The following is a 13,169-nucleotide window of genomic DNA, read 5'->3' as shown; positions in this document are numbered from 1 at the left end:
GTCTGTCATAAAAGGATAAGATGATGGAACAACCTTCCTGAGGCTGGAAATTGTATCTCTGGGTTGTCATGGGATTATGAAGTGCGAGGCCTTATCCTCTGAGAAGGATTGTTATTATATCGTTACCCGATTTCACCTGGGTTTCTTGTAACCTATAAAAAGATTGACACTGTTTAAAATATCCCTTCTGTAGCACTTATAGGCTGTACTGGTACCATTAACGGTACAAAAATTAGAACAAGAAAACTTTTAGAAACAAGTAATCTTATTATAGTTCCCTACAAGCAAGCCACCATTACATGATTATTTGAAAATATCTGCTACTCTCTAGTCTGGTTTAAAATGTAGGCTAAGTCCTTCTTAGCAAGTAACATTTAGGAAAAAAAAATTAGAGCAAATCCTGTCAGCTGATGCTAAATGGTTGTTAAAACTACCCTGAACTGTTTTTTATGTCTAGCTGTCTGATACTGGAACTTACACTTGTGTTGCCACAAGTTCAAGTGGGGAGACATCTTGGAGTGCTGTGCTAGAGGTGACAGGTAAGGTACATCCAGGTGTCATTTTTCAGTTTGCACAAAATGAAATTGTAGGCTACAGTAGAGCAATCCAAGTCAAACTATCTGTTCTAGAAATTCTGGAATTGAAATGGGGAAAGTTTTAGGTGGGAAGGCTGGCTTTCTTCACATGCCTTAGATTTCATTGTTATTGTCTTTAAATGTCCATTGACAGTATAACTGTTTGTACTTGCCTTCAGCAACACTCACATGCTATAACTCTTCTAAATAGGAGTATTAATAAACTGTGCACTCATCCTGTAACTGTCCAGAAAAACGATCATGCCTACAGAGAGTCCCATCAAAGTCCAACGTGCTCCCTGTGAGTACAGGAATTGATCTGGATACAGGAACTTTCTCTGCCTTCTAGGAGGCAAGGTTTTGGTATTTTACATACATTTCAGCAGACAATTATAGTTTTTTTGTTACTGTATTTTTCTGTTCCATTTTTAATATAAGCTTTTCAGTTTTATGCGTTTTTTTCTTTCAGTATGCACCAAAAGAATAATAGCTCTTCATCCTAAAACATAGCTGGTAATGCAATTGCTGACTTAGTTCTTTACACATTGAGAACATTGGTTATGCTTACTTTGCAGATATTTGGCATGTTTTTATCTTTTATTCTTCTACTTTGATCAGATTTATACAATCGAGGATAAAAAGTAATTCTTTTATATTTGCCCCTTACAGAGTCTGGTGGAGCAACTGTCAGCAAAAATTATGATATAAATGACCTCCCTGGGCCACCATCCAAACCTCAGGTCACTGATGTTACTAAGAACAGTGTCACCCTGTCCTGGCAACCCGGCACCCCTGGAAGCTTACCAGCTAGTGCTTATATCATTGAGGCCTTTAGGTATGCGAATTATTCCACCTCTGCTCTCCCTCCTTTCTAATTTTTTTCCAAAACTAGTATCCGCTGTCCTCTTGGTATCGTGGTTGTTTCTTGGACTCTACACATATCGCAAGCACATTAAAAGCCTTAACTCCCCTGGCAGGGCATTGATTCTTATTCTTTTTTTTTTTTTTTTTTAATTACTCACTTGTTTCTAAGTGGAAAGTTTAAACAAGAACCTAACTACTTTTCCAGGTCAACAGGAACATAACAGGACAATGCACTCATTATTTTTTACTTTTTCCTTAGTCCTGATGATCAGTGAGAGTCTCCACTGGGAATGCTACAGCTGAAACAACTTGGGCCACTGTTATTTTGATTAGTCTAGTGCAAAGCAATCTAAACAAAACTGGAGAATCCTTAAGTCTCTCTGCATACTTGAATTCCCGGTCTTGTTAAAGCAGCACCTATTAGAGAGTTAAAACATTTTAAATGTCTATCTTTTATTGTTTTGGATGGAATAAAACTTTTAACAGAGAAAGCTAGTGTTGATAATTTAGTATTTAAACCTGCAACCTGAGGTTGATAAGAATCCAGCCGATCCATTCCACCCCGCAGCAATTAATACGTGGTAGGAAAGAACTCTCGGGCCCCAATTCAGCCAGCCTGTTTAAGCATGGGCCATACCTCTGGCACGTATTAATAATATACTCTTGTGCTTAAAGACGTATACATTCTTAAATGGTCTCCTGAATCAATATTTTCAACAAATGACAAATATTAGAATATAGTTTTTCTTCTAATTAGAATTCAAGTGAGAATTTATAGAAATCATATGCATACAAATTTAAAAAGCTATAGTGATGGCACTTCATCCTTCTGTGTTAATATGCAGGGAACATTACTGTATTTCCAGATTAGTGCTTTTGTTCCAGAACTTGTGCTATCCTTTATGCATTAAATGAATGAAACAATTGAAAAAAATGCAACTAGTAGCTTTCTATTCTTTTCCCAGTTATTACATGTAAAGTTTTTTTATAAATGCTATACAATAAACTACAATAAAATCAAATATTCTCTTTAGCCTTTGTGATATGTGACCTTAGATAAACTTTAATGGCATCCCATCAATGACTTTAACAAAAGCCACACATTTCAATTAAAAGCTATTTCAACAATCACAGTTGAACTCTCCTCATAGAGCAGGTTGTAATCTATTTATAATACTGTCCAACTGAAAATATAGCAACAGAATAATATTCATACACTTTCCTTCATTTATAAGCATGTTTTCAGAAGGTTCTTTTGTAATTTTGAGTGTGATTTTACTTCAAGGAGAATACCCTTCCTCCGACAAGACAATTTATTGACATAATTTACTCAGCAGTATAGAAAATTATTCTTTTAACAGGTTTATTCTTTTCAAAGATTTGTGTTCAAGAGTGGCCAGTTTATCATTCAAAATTATTTTTGTGCTTTCCACACTTTTTCCTTTTGAAGGTATTTATTTTAGTGGGATATAATTTACTAGCAAAAGCTTTTGCTTCTGTTTAAAGCAGAAATACTTTTGACCTCTCTGTTATTTTTTTTCTTCCCCTTGGATGAATTAACTGAAACTAACAAATCTTTTTAGTTTTACCCTGCTTTTACTACTTTTTCCTGTAGTTAGCCTTGATATAGGATTACAATAGTAGATCCTTCTTCACTTCTCTATTTCTCTTGCATTGATCTAATCCTCAGCTCTTCTCATTGCAGTCAATCTGTGAGCAATAGTTGGCAAACAGTAGCTAACCACGTCAAGACTACCCTCTACACTGTGAGAGGACTGCGCCCCAATACCATCTACCTGTTTATGGTGAGAGCTATCAATTCACAAGGTCTGAGTGATCCCAGCCCTATGTCAGATCCTGTCCGAACACAAGGTAATATTAATTATTAAGACTTACATGCTTGAGTTATAATAGAAAGAAGGAACTGAGAGCTGAACAGTAGGTCAGTCTGGCCATTTTGCTTTAGCACTCTGAGTGAAGGAATCATGATACTAGGACTGGAGGAATCCAGCTTAACCAATAAAGATCAAAATAGTCCAATGATTGCTCTATCATCTGGARCCTTGGAAAGATAGATTAGTTCTTTAATGCCTTGGTACATCCTAGACATTTTAGCTGACAGTTTGCAAGTCACTTAGAATTGATGTGCTCCTTGACACCCAATTTCTATTAAAATAATGTGTGTTAGGCACCCAAGCTTTTCTAAAAAATGCTGTGAATACCATGCTATCTCTTTTATTATGTCCTCAGTATCTTTACTGGTCTAGTCATTACCTTCTCTCTATGTCCTTAGTTCTCCATTATTATAATAGGGATATGCTATCATAACAAGTGTTGTATGCTTACAACAGACAAACACCATATTTAGCATTAGTTTTAATCAGCAGAATAGCATGAAGTATCTACAGTGTATTGATTGATCTGGTTGAGTATTTGTGCAGAGAATTGGTATAATCTGCATGCTGAGAATATTTTTAAGTTATTTTGAATAAAATATAGATCTTCTATTTATATACATGAATATATTTATATATTTGTATTTTTATATAGGTTTCTGAGTTCTTTATGTTAATCCACTGAATACTAAACCAAGAGGGAAGGCTGAAGTGAAATTCCTCATTTGTAGAATGGTGATGTAATTGATAGCTCTGATTCTCTGTCTCGTGTGTGCAGAGAGGGCTTGATTAAATTCTGTTCTCATTACACCCAACTCTAGCTGAATGTAACTGCCATGACCAACTTTCTCTTCACAGCATGGGTTTTTTTTTGGCTTTGACAACACATTGCCTGAATTCTTCATTCCAGAATGTAGTTCTGCATTAAACAGGTTGGAATACAGGAGTCAATCTTTTTTCTGGAATCATATTTTTTCTACTCCAAAATAATAGCTCCTCTTGCAATTAATTTGCAACAAGATCACTTGTCCCTTTTTGTGGAAGTTAGAAAGGTATGTGTAGAGAGCATTCGCATCCTGTATCAGCTTCCAGTATGTGTAAACAGAAGAGGGTCCTCTGCAGTCTAGATGGGAGAAGAGAGAGTAGGGTTGTATTCCCTCACCACATAACCATCATGTATACAACCTCTCTCATATGTTTTCCTCATCCCAATCTACTCCTGAATAATCTGGCCCCAGTAATTGTCCCCAAAATAATAATCATTGCTGTGAAAGGAGAGCCAGAGCTGCTTTCTGAAAAGCTGAGTTGGGAGAGCGATGAAGATTTCATGGTGTGACTCCATGGGATATCACAAGTTTTCTTCTCTTTCTCACTCTCCCAGAATTATAGGGTGACATATGCTTTTCATTGCACCAGTCTTTAGTCTGCAAGGCTTATCAACTAGTTAAAAAAGGCAACTTATTTTGGCATTTGAGTGTCAAGTATAGACTTTTTATCTGACACACTGACAAGAAATTTGATTTCTGTAAAAACATGTCTTTTAATTAGCTACAGCATGTGTTGCAGCTTCCATTTCCAGAAGCTGTTTAGCAGTCAAGCACACTGAAACAGGTTCAGGATTTATAGCTTCTTTGGTAACTTCCAGTTTAATAGGATTAAATCGTAAAATCAATTGAAAATTAACATAATGTTTTGATGTGATTTCTAATTATGCCTGAATTCAATTCAGGCTAACAGAGGAAGCTGATGCATGGTAGTAAGCCTATTCGCAGTGGCCACTGAGGAAGGAAGAAGCAGTTATACAATGATATATAATATTAATTTGCAACAGGTGTCTGTGGTAACTTTAATATCTGAACATTTGACTTCTTGTTACCGAGCATAGCAAATACAAGTAATAGGATGCTGCGCACATTTTCCCCAGTGGACTGCAAGTAGACCATCAGGCACTTAAGTTTGTCTTAAGTGACTTACATCAAATAAGAACAGATAAATCAATAATTCCTCTAAGAAAAAAACTGATTGCTTTGTTGGATTATTAACAGGCCAAACCACATATTTAAAAACACCTTAAAAAACTACATATATACTATACTATAAACTATACTATATCCCTAAAATTTAAAGTGCTAGCAACTAGTAAGAACTACATTGGAAGCTGTTAAAACAGAGATTAGGGAAAATATGTAACTAATTTAATTTTAGAGACCTCTTAATTGTGACCAGAATATTGCTTCCTGAGCCAGTTTTTCCTGGGTCATAATTTTAATATTCAAGTACTTGGGCATCTCCTTACTCTTAGAATCAAGAGCTTCCCCACCAGGAATCTCCTCATAATGTGAAGAACTCATTGCAAAATATTATCCTGTCAGCATTATATATGTGTGAGTTTCCGAGTGTACATAACAAGAAACAGAATTCCACATATACATATTGATACTAATTTCTTATTGTAATTAGCCCAAGTTATTTGCTTATTTATGGACATATTTCCCGTTAAAATGATAGAATACTGTTCATACAAACACACTACGTAGAAATGTCTTTTTCCCTAAGAGCATTTAAATTCATTGTTGATAGCATACCATAGGGTAACTTTGCCTAAAATGTAGTCAGGGTAGCTATAGGTATTTTATACCAAGGATGAAAGTTTTTTGTGGGTAGCAGCATAAATTACCATTCTGTAAACCAATTTGAGTTCCTCTGTTACAGATTTATTGCATTACCTCCTTGTTTCTTTCTCAGTAGTGTTCAATAGGCATAATTTGTTAGACAAGCTACTTCACTATTTCTGACTTACCCTTGTTTGGATTATATTCCCTTTGGAGATCCATGGAGCCATCCTACTCATTTGGACATCACTAGAAGCCTGTGTGAATATTGTTTCTTTTGTGCTCAGAATCTATAGAAATCCTGAAATATGGAGCTGAAATATCAAAAACAGATTTCTTTCAAAACCCAGAGGCATGTGATACAATCGTAGTTGTTATATTTGCTTTTTATATTTTTAAGAGCATTATTATTTCTTCTTCTTAATAATCTTCAGAAGACAAAAAAAAAAAAGTCAAACACTGCATACCTATAACCATCTTAGATAAAAAAATGCTTTTGTCTAATTTATGTTTGCTCTTCACAAGGGCAGGAAGTTGATCCAAAAAAACAGAAAGTGGTTTTGCCTAGTGAATCCCATTGGAAAGCCAAGCAGAATTCACAGGTGCCTAGGAGGCACCTAGGAGGCCTGGCCGTAATGTATCCAGAACATAATCCGTTCTTGTGCTCCAAATGCCCCTCTTCTGGATAAATCATAGACAAATTCCAGCAGGAATAATCTCTGTGTGTATTTCTAACAGGCGTTATGTACTCCATGGATAGACAGTTGACATATTTAGTACGTCGGCTGTAACTCTTGACCAACAATGGCAATGCCTTGGAATCCAGACTTCACTGGCTCCTAGAAAGTGCCTTCATTTGTATTTGAGGTGGAAGGAGGGGACATGCTGTGGTGATGTATTAAATAGGTGGTTGTCGTAGCCCAAATGCCTCCCTTTGGTGCAGTGTAACAGAAGGGACGTGATCTCTGGAAACTATTGCTAAAAAGACACGGTAAAGAAATTCACATTGTACATCTCCCCCTTCCTTTTTTGACACATGCTTTATATTTGCAGCCCCTCTCTAGCAAAGGTAATACAACTTCATTCAGTTTAACCCAAGGGCATAGCTCAAATGGGTCTCTAAGAGCTAGGTACTAGACCCAAATGCAGTGCTGGAGATGGCATCGCAGTCTTCCATGAACATACACTAAGTCATTAAAATCCTTCAGGTTTTGACTAGGTGAAATAATTTTTCCCCCACTTTGAAGGAATCTTTGGAATAATCTTGATGAGAAAATTTTTGTGGTAAAGTGTTTTTGTTTGCCTTTTATGAGATCAGAAACAGTTTGGCTTCATAAATTATTTCTTTTTTCATATTTGTGCTAGACTTCATTCTCTATAAAGGAAAATACACACTGCAGAAGGAAAAACTATGTTTAGTGTCACTTGTTGGTTTCATGCTTCTAGGGTATGAGGAGGGGAACTTTAGTGAAAGTTTGGAAACATATAATGACTTAATATCATGTATGCTCTAAGAGAATAAAAAACTGTTCATTTTCTTCAATTATGCTAACTAGTTTGGTTACAGAGATCTGGACAATGTTATTATTATCTGAATATTTTAGAACTAGTGAATGTTGCATCTCTCTCAACTTACCAGATCTGAGAAAACTTTGCCATTGAGTCCAAATACTCATTTAAACATCTTTATATTTCATAATTTCCTAAACAGTTAAAGGTGAGTGGTGGTTTTCATATACATGATGTGCTTTGTGGTTCATATTTTAATCTTAGCACTGTATTATTTTAAAAATGTTACCATATAGGGTGTTTAAATCAGGTCATTAAGCTGCTCGATCATTCTAATTAATGCCATATATAACTCTTCTTATTAAAATAATGCTTTCATGTCTGTGCTTGTCCTGGCAGATATCAGCCCACCAGCACAAGGTGTGGATCACAGGCAAGTCCAAAAAGAACTGGGAGACGTCATTGTACGACTGCATAATCCTGTTGTTCTGACACCCACAACAGTTCAAGTCACCTGGACAGTAAGGCTTCTGTTATAATTACCTTAACATTACTTTAATTTTGCCTATTTGTCCCTGCATTTTTTTTCCACCCTGAAAAGCTCCAATGTTGACTTCAGTGCGAATGCTCTGATAAACTAACACTATACAGCCATTCATATGTGTTAATGAAACGGTCTTTTTATTTTCTCCTTCAAGCTGGGCAGGTTCAAAGTCTTCACTGTTCAGCTCAAAGCGAGCTAGCTGATAGACAAGGAAAAATATTATAAAAATGATGTGCTTAACACCATAATGTAAAGGATAATTGATCTGTGGATTCATTACGGTACATGTCCAAAAAAATAATCAAAGTTAAATATCAACGTGAAATTGATGTATGAAAAAGTGCTTTCTGCCTTCAAGGTATAGGGACCTCTGACAATAACCCATTATTTGGTGATGCTAAAATGCAAAAATAATTTTCCTAAAGGGCACTTGTGGAAAAGAGGGAAGCACATGTTGCTGATGGCTGGTCCACTGTGTAGCATCTGGTTTTCTAGCATAAGCCTCATCCCCACTCAGGGGATATCCTTTGATTATAGAAGGCCAGAATCTTTTTTGGCAGTACTTAACAACATTTCTATTTGAGGGGTCAAACTACTGGGTAGAGTTTCTAAGGACTTAGTATATAGTATTTGGCTTTCAAAATGCTATGTTTCACTCCCTGAAGCTTGTAGGAAAGGATTTGTAACCGTAGGAGAGCGTTCCTAGGGCGGCACTATGCACCACAAATGACTGCTTTGCTCCTGGGGCGTTTGCCCCAGAGGAGGGAAAGCCATGGATGAAAGAGTGAGCTAAATAAATAGCTAAACAAGCACTGAAACAACTGCATTATATAGGATGAATTCTGTTAAAGGGATATGCACAATATTTAGGGTTTGTCTTATACATGTAGTATTGCTAAGAGGTAAATGTGTGCAGGGGATTATAGTATAAAAGAGGAGATAAGAGATGTATGTGTGTGTTGGGGAGAGGAGGACTGTAGTATAGGGATTACAGTTGGTTTTGCACAACCAGCCATATTTACCAGGGCTTATGCCTCATCCTTGTTCTGACAGATTTCAATGATAAGGGGACCAGATTAGAATAATTTGAGGAACCCACAAATTTGCCTTTCTTAGAAGATTATTTAGAAAATGTGTTGTTGTATCTTGCTATTGATGATTTTAACACAGCCTTTCTAAAAATGTTCTCTGCTTCAGCTAAAAAACTCCAGAACAGAACTGACTTTCTCACTCAGGCACCTTTGCAGCAAGCATTTTTTTTTTTTCCCCAAGCAAGTGGGTCAGTAGTTGAGAAACTTTGAAAGTTAACAATCACAAATTGCGGACGTGAATCACATACCTGTGGTGCTCCTTCAAATCCTTTCTCGGGTGTGGCAGCTATCAGAAATACTTTTTCATAGGTTTGCTCTGGCTTTATCATGTATTACAAAAGGAAGCCCTAACATAAATGGAACTCAGTTTTACCTATTGCAACCCACTTCATTATTTTATAACAAAACTGTGGTTGAAGAGTCTCTTGGTGCTCCTACTGAACTAGTAATGAGCAAGGAAAACATGTTAAGAGAAAGGTAAATTGTTATGCATGTTATAGATAACAGCTACCTTCAAAAGATCCCTCAAAGCAGTGACCCTATGCCACATGAAAAGCACACAAGCCTCCACAGAGACATTTCAGAATTGGCCAAGGCAAGAAGGACACCAAAAAAGATCTCTAGAATAGCTAATTAGAAAGTTTCCAGCAACCAGAACAAAGCCAATTAATTAACCATAGTCTCTAGGAAAACAACCACTCTATCCAGAGAATAAAGTCTTCACTATTAATATAGATAGGTTTGCTAGTGTAGCTAACATACAAAAGGACAAAAGTACTACAAAAGTCATAAAACTCTTTGTCTTGCTCTTCTGCAGTTCAGAGAGTGAATGCCAAGGAATGTCGTTGATTACCAAGTTTCTGGCATTCTGACTCCCGGCAGGTCAGCACCAGTTTCTCTCTCCTTTCTGAGTTTTTGGGGTTTTTTTTGCTTTTGCCTTCTCTTTTTCCAAATTTGAATTTAAAATTCTAGAAATAATTCTCTGCTACATTGTTGCAATTTTAGAATATTTTGAAATAAAATATACATGTACTTACACATTTTGTCTGTCTTAAAAGAAGGTCAGGCTTACATTATCAGTGTTTAAAAAAATGGAGGAATGTCAGAAGTTAGGTTTTCACTGTCCCCTAATGTTTCCCTCTTTTGCAWAAATTTTAAAGTACAGCTCTAATGCTGTGGTCACATACTATTTTTTTTTCCCATGGGATCTCTTCTTCATGGAGCTATTCAACTTTTCTTTTTATCTTCTTTATTCACTGCCAATTGAATTGCCAGGTCTTATTTAATTCATACCATTGAAACCTTGCACTGAATAAAAAATTATTAGTTTGTCTCACAGGCTTAACTGTCATGTTCTCAACCATAGCATTTGGATGTTTCACAAATAATACTGAACTTATTGTCACAATGATAAAAATGTGTCATTATCCTAACTTTCCACAGAGGGAGATTGAGTTGCAGAGATATTTAATGCTGATGAGACTTTCTGTATCAGATATGCTCACTGTTATCAGGTGCCTAATTTGAAACCTTAGGCCTGATTTATTTTTATTTTTATCAAAGGATTTAGAATTACTGCAACATACTATATGTTCAAAGCACTTTTCCAGCTGACCTCAGCTGTAGTTCAGCACTTCTGGGCCCAGTTTTCTCACACATTCAGAAAAATGAGAGTTCAGTTGGTGACCAAATGTGAAAAGTTCCCTAGCATTATAGAGGAGCTCTGTGGCATAAGCAGGAATAAAATCCCCTTCCTCAGTGTGAGAAATAATTGCCAGAGCCATGAAACCTTTTCTTCTTACAGTCCCCTGCAACATTGACTAGGTGCCTTCCAACTTAGTTGTCATAGTAGTCGTAGAGGTGATAGTCTCCACTTAGACCTAACTGGAGAGGACAGTGATCCCCACCATGTCTGGAGTTTATCACCAAGCTTAGCTACATCCAGCCCATGGCTTTTTTGTTACTTATGATACATATTTGTCAAATATTTTGTCTCAGTTTGAATCCAGTTTATTTGGGACCTCTCCTGCTATTATGTTGCTCCATGATGCATTTACCAACCATACAGGTCCATTATGCTCTCAGAGTGTCCTGTTTCCCCTCTCTTACTCCTCATTATCTGTTACTTCCCTAAGGTGCTTTTCTCCAGTGCTACCATGTTGCTGTTGCTTTGAAATCCTGACTGTCTACCAGGAATTCAGAGGCTACCAGACAGAAGGATAATTTATTTGCCTCTGTCTTTTAATTTGACATTGAGTTTAAATGAACGTGCTTCACTGGAAGCACATTCTTGGAAGCACCTGTCTTATACCTTTCTCTGGTCCCTGTAGGTAGATAAATGCTAGTGCTGTTTGCACTTCCACAGATTACTGCACGTCTGTACTAGTGAGTTCAGCACAGTGTGCAAGGTATTCTGCCCAGATGGAGAATGGCTGTGGGTATTGATGTCGGAGTAGAGTTTTACTTAGGATATTTTGAGATAGAAATTAACATACTAAAGAGCATATTGCAAAATGTCTTCAGGGTGCAGGTTAGCAGGTTTGCTGGAAGCCAGCTTATATTTGCAGCGTAAGCTGCATTATGAGTTTCTTGTGCCATCTTTTTAACAGTTGAATAGCTTAACAGAATGATCCAATAGTTATCAAACCTGTCTCGTGTTCAGTTGTGATATGCACAGATCTGAACATACTGGGAAAAACAGTTTCCTGTTCTGCAGAAATGGAGTGCTATCATAGGTTTTACAGATACCTCCCTTACTATGTATTGAGAGTGAGAGAGAGAGAGAGAGAGACGGTTGCTTGTTTGAATTCTAAAGTAGTTAAGATTGTCACAGAATTAGCAGTATTCTCTGATCTTAATATTTAGCACAGGAAACTCCTGCAATTTCTGTAATAATGCTTAGTATTTTGTAAGAGGAAGTGGCAGCCATTTACAAGAAAAGAGGAAGAGGAATACCTCTTCTATACCTAGAAATTATTATATTCTTTCATCAAATCACTGTTCCTGATTCTGTAGCTCTACCTGTCTATATGTGAATGAGTACCAAACCAATAGTTATCTGATGCTTAGCACAACTGAATACAGTTCTTTAATGCTAAATGTATTTTTATTGTCATACCATTGGAGTGACACATAATTGCCACATAACAAACAGAAAACATAATGGAGTCACGAGCTTTGTGTTATGTAAGACTCTGTGTTTGTCTGTATATGCACACGTATATACATGCACACACCTGTACGCATGTATGCATATATGTATGTATATTTATGAAATAAACCTATCTTATACCTTATAGATGTCCCTGGTTAATCCATGTAATTATCTAAGAAAAATGCTTTTTATGCTAATGACAAAACTCCAACAAAACAAAAAAATCCACCTTGCGCAAGGAGTGAGGTGCCCTCTCAGTAGCTTCCCAACATTTTGACCATAAGAAACGCCCTGTTCATTTAGAATAGCTTGACATGGTTATGAGAGACAGCCTAGTAACTTCTGCTTGATATTGACTAAGACTGGATGTTTAAACAAGCATTAAAAATATATGGTATTTTCCTTCATACATACCCTCCCAGACCCCAGAGGACTGAATCACTGTCAAGTCTCTGAATTTCTGGCAGATCATTTGGCCCTGTTGCAATCAAACTTTTAATTGAAAGCACTGTAAAACTTGTGCGGGCCTCAGACCAAGCTTGTTTACAACAATCCTGTGAACGCTAACCTTGTTGTACTACTGCTTTCCATGTTCATATTCTTTGTATTGTTTAGTCTTTTAGGCTAGGGACTTAAAGAAGGAGGGGAAAGAAGAGGTGGATTAATAAGCTATATATCAGATATGTGTAAATACATATGAGAATGTGATGGACTTGAAAACATGCATGCTATATATATATCAGTACGATGGGTGTATCAGAATCTGTGTTAAATAGCACAGATCTAGAGTCCTGAACATGAATAGTGGTTTCTCCTCAGCAAGCTGTATGGAACTTCTGGCCAGTAGTACAGTTCTCTCAGTGATTTAGTAGTGATGTTTGGGTTTATACCATATCATACAAATATTTTCCATCCTCTTTTGTAG

The 13,169-nt window shown here is 36.6% G+C and overlaps 1 protein-coding gene across 1 annotated transcript in view; it reads left to right on the top strand.

Moving 5' to 3' along the window:
- ROBO2 (roundabout guidance receptor 2) overlaps positions 1–13,169 on the top strand; it is a 427,700-nt gene that overhangs the window by 337,291 nt on the left and 77,240 nt on the right. The window contains exons 11-14 of the mRNA XM_026075995.1: positions 458–539; positions 1,245–1,410; positions 3,145–3,311; positions 7,855–7,976. Of these exons, the coding sequence (XP_025931780.1) occupies positions 458–539; positions 1,245–1,410; positions 3,145–3,311; positions 7,855–7,976 (537 nt within the window). The remainder of the gene's footprint in view (positions 1–457; positions 540–1,244; positions 1,411–3,144; positions 3,312–7,854; positions 7,977–13,169) is intronic.

This window comes from Apteryx rowi, unplaced genomic scaffold (assembly GCF_003343035.1).
Source record: "Apteryx rowi isolate R43461 unplaced genomic scaffold, aptRow1 scaffold_42, whole genome shotgun sequence".
Lineage (NCBI taxonomy): Eukaryota > Metazoa > Chordata > Aves > Apterygiformes > Apterygidae > Apteryx > Apteryx rowi.
The sequence above is the reverse complement of the archived record's forward strand: the minus strand, read 5'-3'. Positions and strand labels throughout refer to the sequence as shown.